Source organism: Perissodus microlepis, chromosome 13, assembly GCF_051167445.1.
Source record: "Perissodus microlepis isolate ML-2025 ecotype Zambia chromosome 13, ASM5116744v1, whole genome shotgun sequence".
Taxonomy (NCBI): domain Eukaryota; kingdom Metazoa; phylum Chordata; class Actinopteri; order Cichliformes; family Cichlidae; genus Perissodus; species Perissodus microlepis.
In genome coordinates, this window is record NC_140473.1 from 1,402,501 (window position 1) to 1,415,230 (window position 12,730).

Here is a 12,730-nt window from a genome sequence, read left to right on the forward strand (position 1 = left end):
TGGGGATGTGGCGTACAACACTAGAGGCCAACTCCAAGCCCATAGCACAAGTCACCATCAAGTGCGGATCTACCAAGGAGATGCTCTGTCCCCACTGCTGTTCTGCATAGGCCTGAACCCCCTCAGTGAGATCATTAACAAGACTGGCTACGGATACCGACTATGGAATGGAGCAGCTGTCAGCCACCTCCTGTACATGGATGACATCAAGCTGTATGCCAAGAGTGAACGAGACATCGATTCACTGATCCACACTACCAGGCTATACAGCAATGACATTGGAATTTCGTTCGGACTGGAGAAGTGTAGTCGAATGGTAACAAAGAGAGGGAAGGTGGTCAGAACTGAGGGGATTGAACTACCAGAAGGCAACATTGCAGACATAGAGGACAGTTACAAGTACCTGGGGATCCCGCAGGCGAATGGGAACCATGAAGAGGCCGCTAGGAAAGCTGCAACCACCAAGTACCTGCAGAGGGTCAGGCAAGTCCTGAGGAGTCAGCTGAACGGTAAGAACAAGATCCGGGCTATCAACACCTACGCCCTGCCCGTGATCAGGTACCCTGCTGGGGTAATAGGCTGGCCAAAGGAGGAGATAGAAGCCACTGACATCAAGACAAGAAAGCTCCTGACCATGCATGGAGGGTTTCACCCCAAGTCCAGCACCCTGAGGCTGTACGCTAAGCGGAAGGAAGGGGGCCGGGGACTGGTGAGTGTCAGCACCACAGTCCAGGATGAGACAACGAACATCCAAGACTACATTGGGAAGATGGCCCCAACTGACCGAGTGCTCAGTGAATACCTCAGGCAGCAGAAACCCAAGAAAGAGGAGGGAGACGAGGAACCATCATGGAAGGACAGGGCCCTGCACGGTATGTACCACCGGCAGATAGAGGAGGTGGCTGACATCCAGAAATCCTACCAGTGGCTGGACAAAGCTGGACTGAAAGACAGCACAGAGGCACTAATCATGGCAGCACAAGAACAAGCTCTGAGTACAAGATCCATAGAGGCTGGGGTCTATCACACCAGGCAAGACCCCAGGTGCAGGCTGTGTAAAGATGCTCCAGAGACAATCCAGCACATAACAGCAGGGTGCAAGATGCTAGCAGGCAAGGCATACATGGAACGCCATAACCAAGTGGCCGGCATAGTGTACAGGAACATCTGTGCCGAATATAACCTGGAAGTGCCGAGGTCAAAATGGGAGATGCCCCCAAGGGTGGTGGAGAATGACCGAGCTAAGATCCTGTGGGACTTCCAGATACAGACGGACAAAATGGTGGTGGCTAACCAACCGGACATAGTGGTGGAGGACAAACAGAAGAAGACAGCCGCAGTGATCGATGTAGCGGTTCCGAATGACAGCAACATCAGGAAGAAGGAACACGAGAAGCTGGAGAAATACCAAGGGCTCAGAGAAGAGCTCGAGAAGATGTGGAGGGTGAAGGTGACGGTGGTCCCCGTGGTAATCGGAGCACTAGGTGCGGTGACTCCCAAGCTAGGCGAGTGGCTCCAGCAGATCCCGGGAATAACATCGGAGATCTCTGTCCAGAAGAGCGCAGTCCTAGGAACACCTAAGATACTGCGCAGGACCCTCAAGCTCCCAGGCCTCTGGTAGAGGACCCGAGCTTGAAGGATAAACCGCCCACAGGGGCGAGATGGGTGTTTTTTTGGTATATATATATACATATACATATGTATATATATATATGTGTATATATATATATATATATATATATATATATATATATATATACATATGTGTATATAGATATATATACATATATATATATATACATATGTGTATATATATACACACACACACACACACACACACATATATATATATTTCCAGTCCCGTGGTCTCAGCCTCAGATACTCAACTAATCAAAGTGATGTCATGACAAAAATGAATGACCAACAAAACATTTTTTCTCCTTCATTTATTTCACACAAAGCTGTATGTAACGTTTCTCGAGGTTAGTATCATGGTTGCTAGGCAACCTGAACAGCGCGACGCAGGCTAGACCGTCCCATTTCACAAGCCTCTCACTTCCGCACTTCTCGTACTTATAGTACGCACCGTACGTAGTGCGCGTAGTGCGCGTACTTCAAGCGTGCAGACCCTGAATTGGGACACAGCCAATGACCTGATTAGAGTTCAGGTGCTACACGCAGTGACGTCATTTTACTTTCAAAAGAACACGTGGCAAATAACCTACGTGAAGCTGAAGTGTGTGTGTGTGTGTGTCTGTCCTCAGTGTTTGTGCGCTTTAACCTGGGCCCTGGGGTCCCGGTGGAGTTGCAGGAGGAGGCGAGCGTGGCTCAGCTGAAGGAGGTGGTGGGGAGTCAGCAGGGGGTGCGGCCAGAGCGCCTCAGGGTGCTGTTTGCAGGCCGGGAGCTGCAGAGCACCGCCACACTGCAGGTACGCTAGAGGTCAGGGGTCACTGCGGGGTCGAGGCATCTGCAGGAGGAAGTGATCACTCAGAGGGGTCTACATGCCAGTGATATCCTCCTCTTCCTCGACTTTCAGTAAAATTCCGGTTAAACTATCTAGTTTTCACAAACAGGTCCTCTCCTTCTGGAAAATGATTTTCACACTTCTCTCTTCACATGTGGACACTTTGGAACAATAGACTGATAACCGCTAATACCAGAAACTGGTTTGAGAGCGGCATCTTGTTTGTAACTGACTTGTTGGACTCTAATGGTGCTTTACTGGATTATGTATCTTTTCTGAAGAGACATAATTTAGACTGTCCACTAAAAGATACCAGAAAGGTTTGTCGTGCTTTCCCATTAGCTCAGCTATTACGCAACACATTGTTACATTCTAACATCAAACCAGCGCTGCCAAGCTTAAAAGTTGGAAACTTTAATTTAAATGATAGTACAATAAGTTTATTAGAGTGAACTTCAAATCGATTCTTTTCCATGAGTTTGACTCGGGTAGACGTCTGCAGGCCTTTCACGGGGATCAGTCACTCGTGGAAAATGTGTTTTCTGAATTTGTTAAGTAGCCTGTTCCTCCAAAAGTTAAAGAAACCCATTTTAAGGTCATTAATAATAAATACCCCGTATCTGAATTTCTAAAAAGGAGGTTTACATTTGGACCCGTGTTCTTTTAGTGATTCAGCCTGTGAAACATTACACCATCTGTTTTTGTCATGTCCTGTATCAGCTGGTTGTCACTCAAATCAATGATATCCCACAGTGTAATTTGATTTGATTTGATATACCTTTATTAGTCCCACAAGGGGAAATTTCATAAGGCTGCCGACCTACTGCACGCAATGGCGGCGCCAACTTACCCTCCGACCATACATACATTACACAAAACATCACATGGGGAAGACAGGTCAGAGAGGTATAACAATGGAAAATGCACCACATGAGGAAAGATAAGGAGAAAAAAATAACTCCCCCCAGACTGAGCTCCAACAGGGAGATCAATTTGAGAACAGAAAAAAACACCTCTGCACATGAAAAAACACTTAATACACCAAAGAAACACATGACAAGCAGCAGGGGGGGGTAAAGGGTGCAGCATCGGAAGGGAATAAGTGTCGAAGGCGTTTGGAAAGGGAGGGGAGATGAGTGTGTGCATATCAGTATATGTATGTGTGTGTGTGTCCAGAGTTCAGCTGAGACAGTGTCCTTCGCCCTGCCAGGCTAAGTAAACAGTCTTCCTGCCAACCCAGGTGGCCTTAATTCCTCTTTTAGGTTTTAGAGAACAGACTGTGAGAGAGTGTTCCAGGGAAAAGTAATACTAAAAACACGAGACTAGACAAGGACATAAGAGGCTAAGCAGGGAAGCTAAGGGAGAGGAGGAGGAGAGGAGAAAAGTGCGACCGCCTTCGTCAAGAGCAAGAGCAGAATATAGATTACCTTCTATGCAATAATAACTCCAGTACTGAAAAGAATGGTTCAGATCCCTCCAATCTAAATAATTTCAGGCCAATTTCAAATCTGCCTTTCTTGGCCAACGTTCTGGAAAAGATAGTGGCTGCACAGGTTCATCGTCATCTCACTGTAAATAACCTGTACGAACAGTTTCAGTCCGGCTTCCGTTCATGTCACAGTACAGAAACATCTCTAGTAAAAATCACCAATGATCTTCTGCCTGCAGCTGAGTCTGGACTCATCTCCATCCTCCTTCTTCTTGAGCTTACAGCAGCTTTTGCCACAATCTCCCACCACATCCTTCTTCACAGATTAGCATCTATTGGCATCAGTGGTACAGCACTCGCCTGGTTTACTCTGGCCGCTCACAGTTTGTTCAGTTACTCCCTCACAGATCAGTATCTACTCCAGTTAATTCTGGTGTACCCCAAGGCTCTGTCCTGGGTCCTTTGCTTTTTATCATCTATCTCCTACCCCTAGGTAATATTTTCAGGAAGCCTAACATCCAGTTTCACTGCTACGCAGATGACACCCAGCTCCAAACCCACAGCTACTCTCCCACCCACATCCATTTCTGACTGTTTAAGTGAAATCAAGGTCTGGTTTACTCACAACTTTCTTAAATTTAATAAAACAGAATTCATTTTAATAGGCACCAAATCAAAACTGACCAAAGTCCCAACCAGTATTTCGTTATCCATCGATGACTGTTGTCACACCCTCCCCTCAGGTTAAGAGTCTTGGTGTCATCATCGACAGCGCTCTGTCCTTCACAGCACATATAAATTATATTTTCATCTCTGTAATATTAACCGCCTTTGTCCTTCACTCACTTCAGACAGTACCGCCATACTTGTCGATGCTCTTGTCACATCTCGTTTAGCTTACTGTAAATCCCTTTCTTTGTGGTCTACCTCATAAATCTCTCCATAAATTGCAGTTGGTTCAAAATACAGCTGCTCGTATTATTTCCAGAATTAGATCCACTGAACATATAACAGCTGTTCTTAAACAGCTCCACTGGCTTCCAGTTCACCTCCATGTCAATTTCAAGATCCTGCTTCTCACTTTCAAACCTCGCTCCTCCATATTTATCTGATCTTCATACGTACTCACTCCATCGTACACTCCGCTCTTCTTCCCTTCTGTCTGTTCCACCTGCTCGCCTGACTACCATTGGACTCAGAGCCTTTAGTTGTTCTGCCTGGAGACTTTGGATGCACTTCCACCAGATCTCCAGACCACAAACTCTCTCACCACTTTTAAATCATGTCTCAAAACTCATCTATTCAGCATTGCATACAGCTGATCTGTCTTAGTCCATTTTTACCTTGCTCAGCTTTTATATTTGCTTTTATACTTATTATGACTGTGTCTAAATTTGATTTTACCATGTTTAATATATTTTTTGCTGCTATTGCTCACGTGTTTTTGTAAGGTGACCTTGAGCGTCTGAAAGGCGCCTATAAATAAAATGTATTATTATTATTATTATTATTATTATTATATGGATCATTTACATCCATCTGTCTCTACTGTGATTAACAGTATCATCCTCTTAGGTAAATACCATCTACATTATAGCCAGTGGAGAAATACTACACCGTCCTCCACGTGGGTCATTATTCACGTCACTGAAGAAACTGAAATCCAGCAGATCTGTTAAAATCTATGATGACGTTTCTCATCTGTTACTGTTTTGATTTTTGCCTCCAGTGTTTTGTTGTTTTTGTTGTCTTTGAATATTGTTCTACAGTTTTATCCTCTACGACAGTTTGTATTTGCATTGTTTTAATTATTAATTTAAAAAAAAACCCCTCCTCTTCCTCCTCCTGTCACTCAGGGCTGCGACCTCCCGGAGCAGAGCACCGTCCACGTCGTCCTCCCTCCTTCAGGCGCCTCCTTTCAGCGGCTCGTGCAGGAGCACCGAGCTGAGGACGGAGAGGAGGAGCAGGAGCAGGGCTCTTTGACCAGGCTGGACCTCAGCTCCTCTCGACTCCCTGCCGACAGTGAGGGAGGAGAGGGCAGAGCAGAGGGGGAGAGTCTGGAGGAGGTGCAGGCTGGAGCTCACAGCAGTGAGTATGTCATGGTTACAGGTGCCTCGATGCCCCGTCCCTTGCTGCTGCTGAAATTCCTGAAATGTAATGTTTTTTCTAATGAAACAAACAGCACACTGGACTCTCAGAAAGACTTATTTATTTATTTTATAACCGATTTTTATTCAATTTAAATTTTATTTTAACTGTTGCCTCAGCTGACAGTACATCCTGTTTGAGTCCCGAGTTTACGAGGGCACCTGAATGCATCACCTGTCTCTGATCAGTGATCCATCGCACACCTGAGATGGTGTGAGGGAGGAGTCTGATATATTTCTGATGAAAGAATTAAAAATGAGCTGAAACACGTTTTTATCCACATTATTAAGCTGAGTTTCGTCAGTGAAGCTACTGCACTACAAACATCTTAAAGTACTTTTTGTGTACAAATACATGAAACACATGAAGTGCTGTAATACTCCCTTCAGAGTAGTATTACTCAGTACCTCACTGGAGCTGTGAGTTCCAGTGCTTCTTGTTTCTTATGTACGATGATGAAGTAAAACGTTTGTATAGAAATGTCCCTGAGCACTTGAGCGCCACCTTCTGGCTGCAGTAGCACATTACATTCTTTCTGCTGCCTGGAAAAGACGAGTACCACCAAATACCCTGAAATTGTATTTATAACCCTAATCATGCTTGGCAGCACCTTACTACTCTGACTGTGTACTGTGTGTACTGTGTGTACTGTGTGTAAAGGTGTGCGTACCTGCAGTACCTTCTTCGTGTTCTGTAAGAGCTGCCGCTCCATCGAGCCAGGAAAACTGCGAGCGCGCTGCCGACGCTGCAAACAGACGGCGCTGACGCTCAGCAGGGTGAGAGACGTTGCTGCTTAAACTACAGTACTTTTATTACAGTGCTTATACTGCAGTACTTGTACTACAGTGCTTATACTGCAGTACTTGTACTACAGTGCTTATACTGCAGTACTTGTACTGCAGTGCTTGTACTGCAGTGCTTGTACTACAGTACTTGTACTGCAGTGCTTGTACTACAGTGCTTGTACTACAGTACTTATACTACAGTACTTGTATTACAGTACTTATACTGCAGTGCTGGTACTACAGTACCTGTATTACAGTGCTTGTACTGCAGTGCTTGTACTACAGTACCTGTATTGCAGTGCTTGTACTGCAGTGCTTGTACTGCAGTACTTGTACTGCAGTGCTTGTACTGCAGTGCTTGTACTACAGTACTTGTACTGCAGTGCTTGTACTGCAGTGCTTATACTGCAGTACTTGTACTACAGTGCTTATACTGCAGTACTTGTATTACAGTACTTATACTGCAGTGCTTGTACTACAGTGCTTGTACTGCAGTGCTTGTACTACAGTACTTGTACTGCAGTGCTTGTACTACAGTGCTTATAATGCAGTACTTGTACTGCAGTGCTTGTACTGCAGTGCTTATACTGCAGTACTTGTACTGCAGTGCTTGTACTACAGTAGTTGTACTGCAGTGCTTGTACTGCAGTGCTTGTAGTACAGTACTTGTACTGCAGTGCTTGTACTACAGTACTTGTACTTCAGTGCTTGTACTGCAGTGCTTGTACTACAGTGCTTGTAATGCAGTACTTGTACTGCAGTGCTTGTACTGCAGTGCTTATACTGCAGTACTTGTACTACAGTGCTTATACTGCAGTGCTTGTACTACAGTGCTTGTACTACAGTGCTTATACTGCAGTACTTGTATTACAGTACTTATACTGCAGTGCTTGTACTACAGTGCTTGTACTGCAGTGCTTGTACTACAGTACTTGTACTGCAGTGCTTGTACTACAGTGCTTATAATGCAGTACTTGTATTACAGTACTTATACTGCAGTGCTGGTACTACAGTACCTGTATTACAGTGCTTGTACTGCAGTGCTTGTACTACAGTACCTGTATTGCAGTGCTTGTACTGCAGTGCTTGTACTGCAGTACTTGTACTGCAGTGCTTGTACTGCAGTGCTTGTACTACAGTACTTGTACTGCAGTGCTTGTACTGCAGTGCTTATACTGCAGTACTTGTACTACAGTGCTTATACTGCAGTACTTGTATTACAGTACTTATACTGCAGTGCTTGTACTACAGTGCTTGTACTGCAGTGCTTGTACTACAGTACTTGTACTGCAGTGCTTGTACTACAGTGCTTATAATGCAGTACTTGTACTGCAGTGCTTGTACTGCAGTGCTTATACTGCAGTACTTGTACTGCAGTGCTTGTACTACAGTAGTTGTACTGCAGTGCTTGTACTGCAGTGCTTGTAGTACAGTACTTGTACTGCAGTGCTTGTACTACAGTACTTGTACTTCAGTGCTTGTACTGCAGTGCTTGTACTACAGTGCTTGTAATGCAGTACTTGTACTGCAGTGCTTGTACTGCAGTGCTTATACTGCAGTACTTGTACTACAGTGCTTATACTGCAGTGCTTGTACTACAGTGCTTGTACTACAGTGCTTATACTGCAGTACTTGTATTACAGTACTTATACTGCAGTGCTTGTACTACAGTGCTTGTACTGCAGTGCTTGTACTACAGTACTTGTACTGCAGTGCTTGTACTACAGTGCTTATAATGCAGTACTTGTACTGCAGTGCTTGTACTACAGTAGTTGTACTGCAGTGCTTGTACTGCAGTGCTTGTACTACAGTACTTGTACTGCAGTGCTTGTACTGCAGTGCTTATACTGCAGTACTTGTACTGCAGTGCTTGTACTACAGTAGTTGTACTGCAGTGCTTGTACTACAGTACTTGTACTGCAGTGCTTGTACTACAGTACTTGTACTTCAGTGCTTGTACTGCAGTGCTTGTACTACAGTGCTTGTAATGCAGTACTTGTACTGCAGTGCTTGCACTACAGTGCTTATACTGCAGTACTTGTATTACAGTACTTATACTGCAGTGCTTGTACTACAGTGCTTGTACTGCAGTGCTTGTACTACAGTACTTGTACCGCAGTGCTTGTACTACAGTGCTTATAATGCAGTACTTGTACTGCAGTGCTTGTACTACAGTAGTTGTACTGCAGTGCTTGTACTGCAGTGCTTATACTGCAGTACTTGTACTGCAGTGCTTGTACTACAGTAGTTGTACTGCAGTGCTTGTACTGCAGTGCTTGTACTACAGTACTTGTACTGCAGTGCTTGTACTACAGTACTTGTACTTCAGTGCTTGTACTACAGTAGTTGTACTGCAGTGCTTGTACTACAGTACTTGTACTGCAGTGCTTTTACTACAGTGCTTATAATGCAGTACTTATACTGCAGTGCTTGTACTACAGTGCTTGTACTGCAGTACTTGTACTACAGTACTTGTACTGCAGTGCTTGTACTGCAGTGCTTATACTGCAGTACTTGTACTGCAGTGCTTGTACTACAGTAGTTGTACTGCAGTGCTTGTACTGCAGTGCTTGTACTACAGTACTTGTACTGCAGTGCTTGTACTACAGTACTTGTACTTCAGTGCTTGTACTACAGTAGTTGTACTGCAGTGCTTGTACTACAGTACTTGTACTGCAGTGCTTGTACTACAGTGCTTATAATGCAGTACTTGTACTGCAGTGCTTGTACTACAGTACTTGTACTGCAGTGCTTGTACTGCAGTGCTTATACTGCAGTACTTGTACTGCAGTGCTTGTACTACAGTAGTTGTACTGCAGTGCTTGTACTGCAGTGCTTGTACTACAGTACTTGTACTGCAGTGCTTGTACTACAGTACTTGTACTTCAGTGCTTGTACTACAGTAGTTGTACTGCAGTGCTTGTACTACAGTGCTTGTAATGCAGTACTTGTACTGCAGTGCTTGTACTACAGTGCTTGTAATGCAGTACTTGTACTGCAGTGCTTGTACTACAGTGCTTATACTGCAGTACTGCACTGACTGTGTGTGTTGCAGGGTCCGTCCTGCTGGGACGACGTGCTCCTTTCCGGTCGCATCCATGGCATCTGTCAGTCAGAGGGTTGTCAAGGCAACGAAGCGGTAAGGGGCAAGGCTTCATCAAATCTGAATCAGTGATGAATCAGAAAATAAGCAGCGGCTCAGAGACTTATCTGCAAACTATTGATCAGCTGTCAGAGGGGTGGAGCCTGACTTCAGTTTTTTTTTCCCAGATATTTTTATTGAATTTTCTGCATCCATTTTACAAAAGACAAATTGAACAATATGCCGTTTTCTTTTTGAAGAACGTAAAACAATATGAAACATACATTCCCACCTCATAATTACAAGAGTACCAGTAGGTGTACAAAAAGGAAAAAAGGAAGGAAAAAAAAGGATCCAAGCTAATAATACAAATAGTAAACCTTGGAGTACAAGATAGCAGTTCCTGAGTGGACAAGAGAGATGTGCAGAGTTTCAGAACCCACACCCCTACACAAACAAAAAACAAAACCGAACAAACAAACAAAATGAGTGGTCAGCTTAGTCGTCGAAATAAGTCAAATCCGTAAGAAAAAAGAAATATGTATAAAGTAGATAAATAAATGTCATCATAAAGTGCAGGCACAATAGAGTCTGTATAGTTAAGCATAAGATAAAACAGAATAAAGTCTGAGCTGGCTAATTGGGAGTGTTACGGGACTGCAAAGTCTGCACATGATCAAAAAAGGGTTGCCAGATCTTAAAAAATTTGACCATAGACCCACGCAGGGTGAATTTAACCTTTTCGAGTTTGCTAAAATGCAAAGCATCTCTGATCCAAATTTCCCAGGATGGGGGAGAAGGGGACTTCCACCATAACAATATTCTGCGTCTTGCCAATAAGGTGAGAAATGCTACCAAATCTGCCTGGGGCTGTATCTGCTGTATCAGGAACAGTGTTGGTCAAGTTACTTGAAAAAAGTAATCAGTAACTAATTACTGATTACTTCCCCAAAAAAGTAATCCCGTTACTTTACTGATTACTTATTTTCAAAAGTAATTAATTACTTAGTTATTTAGTTACTTTTAAAAACACGATTTAAAACCTGAATAGGTGATAAAGCAACAGATCTTTCAGCCCAATTCTACTTTTTCTGCATAATCCATCATATAAATGTAATCAAATGGAAAAGTCTCTTTTTAAAACTTGTTTTATTAGTTTTAATCTTTTAACTTTATGCATCAAGCAAAAATTTAATTATATGCAACATTCACTGACTTGAAGAAATTAGTTTAACATTTAAACCTATTTTCTGCACATTCCAGCACATAAAATAAAATATTTTTTTTGTGTTTACACTCAGTCTTTCAAATAGATGCAAGTAAAACGCAGCAGAAAATAAATAAAATCAAAGACTCAGCGGTCCTGTTGCTCTATTTTCACCTGTAAAGCAGGAGTGGCGTAGGTGGAGGTGTGCTCTGGTGCAGGTGTGCGCAGCGGTCAGTGGAAGGATACGGCAGCTTCTCTGTGAATTTCCCATTACGTCGTTGCGCACTCGGTGCTTGTTTAGGGGTTTTTTTTCGCTGTAAAAAGAAGTTTTCTTCCCACGCACAGCGGACACTAATGTTTTTGTCACTTTTTATGGAATCAAACTCAAAGTAAGGTCAGTACTTCCACGCTTTAAACGCTGCACGCTCATACTCTCTCCGCACTCGATATATGATCCATTGTTGATCTGCACACAGCTGTTGTCACAAACGTCGCACTCGCTTACGTCACTGTCATGAGACATTCTCGCAAAACAATCACGGTTTTAGTAACGCAGTAACGCAGCGTTCCTACGGGAAAGTAACGGTAATCTAATTACCGTTTTTGCAATAGTAATCCCTTACTTTACTCGTTACTTGAAAGAAGTAATCAGATTACAGTAACGTGTTACTGCCCATCTCTGATCAGGAAGAACCCCAAACAAAGGGGTTGAGGGCACAGGTTGGAGGGTTAGCTGGATGATCTTTGATAGAGTCAGAAAAATATTAATCCAGTATTGTTTGATGGATGGACATGACCAAAACATATGTATTAAAGAGGCAGGTGTTTGATGACAGCAGTCGCAATCAGGGCTAAGGTTGGGGTATATTGGAGCTAGCCTGGCTTTAGTCCAGTGTACGCGGTGTAAAATCTTACATTGAATTAACCTGTGTTTGGCACATAATGAGGAGCCATGGACCCGGTAAAGAATTTTATCTCAAAAGACATCCTGAATCACACATCCCAAATCCTACTCCCATGCCATTTTAATAGCCGAGGTTGAGGAGTTGCCAAAGGAACATATTCTCCCATACAGACAAGAGATCAGGCCCTGTGATGAAGGGGGAGGCGATAGAAGGTTATCAAAGTCATGACAAGGAGGTCTAGATGGGAACTGGGAAGATTTCTCCTTAACAAAACTCTGGATTTGTAAATAACGAAAGAAATGACTTTTTGGAAGGCCAAATTTCAATGAGAGCTGTTTAAAAGAGGCAAACGGATTCTGAATATACAGATCAGAAAAAGACCTGATACCCAAGGAGGCCCACAAATAAAAAGCGCCATCAACTAAAGAAGGCTGAAAAGAGGGATTTTTCAAAATGGGTGACACAAGGGAAAAAAGTTCAGCTTAAAATAACGACGAAATTGATGCCATATTTTCAAGGTAACTTTGACAATAGTGTTATTATAAAAACCTGCACTCGGAGGCTGCTTTTGGGCATAAATCAGGGCTGGTAAAGAGGATGAGGCACAGGAAGAAATCTCCAAGCTCAGCCACGCCGGGGCATTATTCATGCCTTCCCCCTGTAGCCAGTACCTGAGAATACGAATATTACATGCCCAATAATAGAACATA

The 12,730-nt window shown here is 43.5% G+C and overlaps 1 protein-coding gene across 1 annotated transcript in view; it reads left to right on the forward strand.

Moving 5' to 3' along the window:
• Positions 1–12,730, forward strand: part of prkn (parkin RBR E3 ubiquitin protein ligase) — a 35,645-nt gene that overhangs the window by 7,566 nt on the left and 15,349 nt on the right. The window contains exons 2-5 of the mRNA XM_084949630.1: positions 2,265–2,428; positions 5,750–5,981; positions 6,702–6,817; positions 9,882–9,965. Coding sequence (XP_084805756.1) covers positions 2,265–2,428; positions 5,750–5,981; positions 6,702–6,817; positions 9,882–9,965 — 596 coding nt within the window. The remainder of the gene's footprint in view (positions 1–2,264; positions 2,429–5,749; positions 5,982–6,701; positions 6,818–9,881; positions 9,966–12,730) is intronic.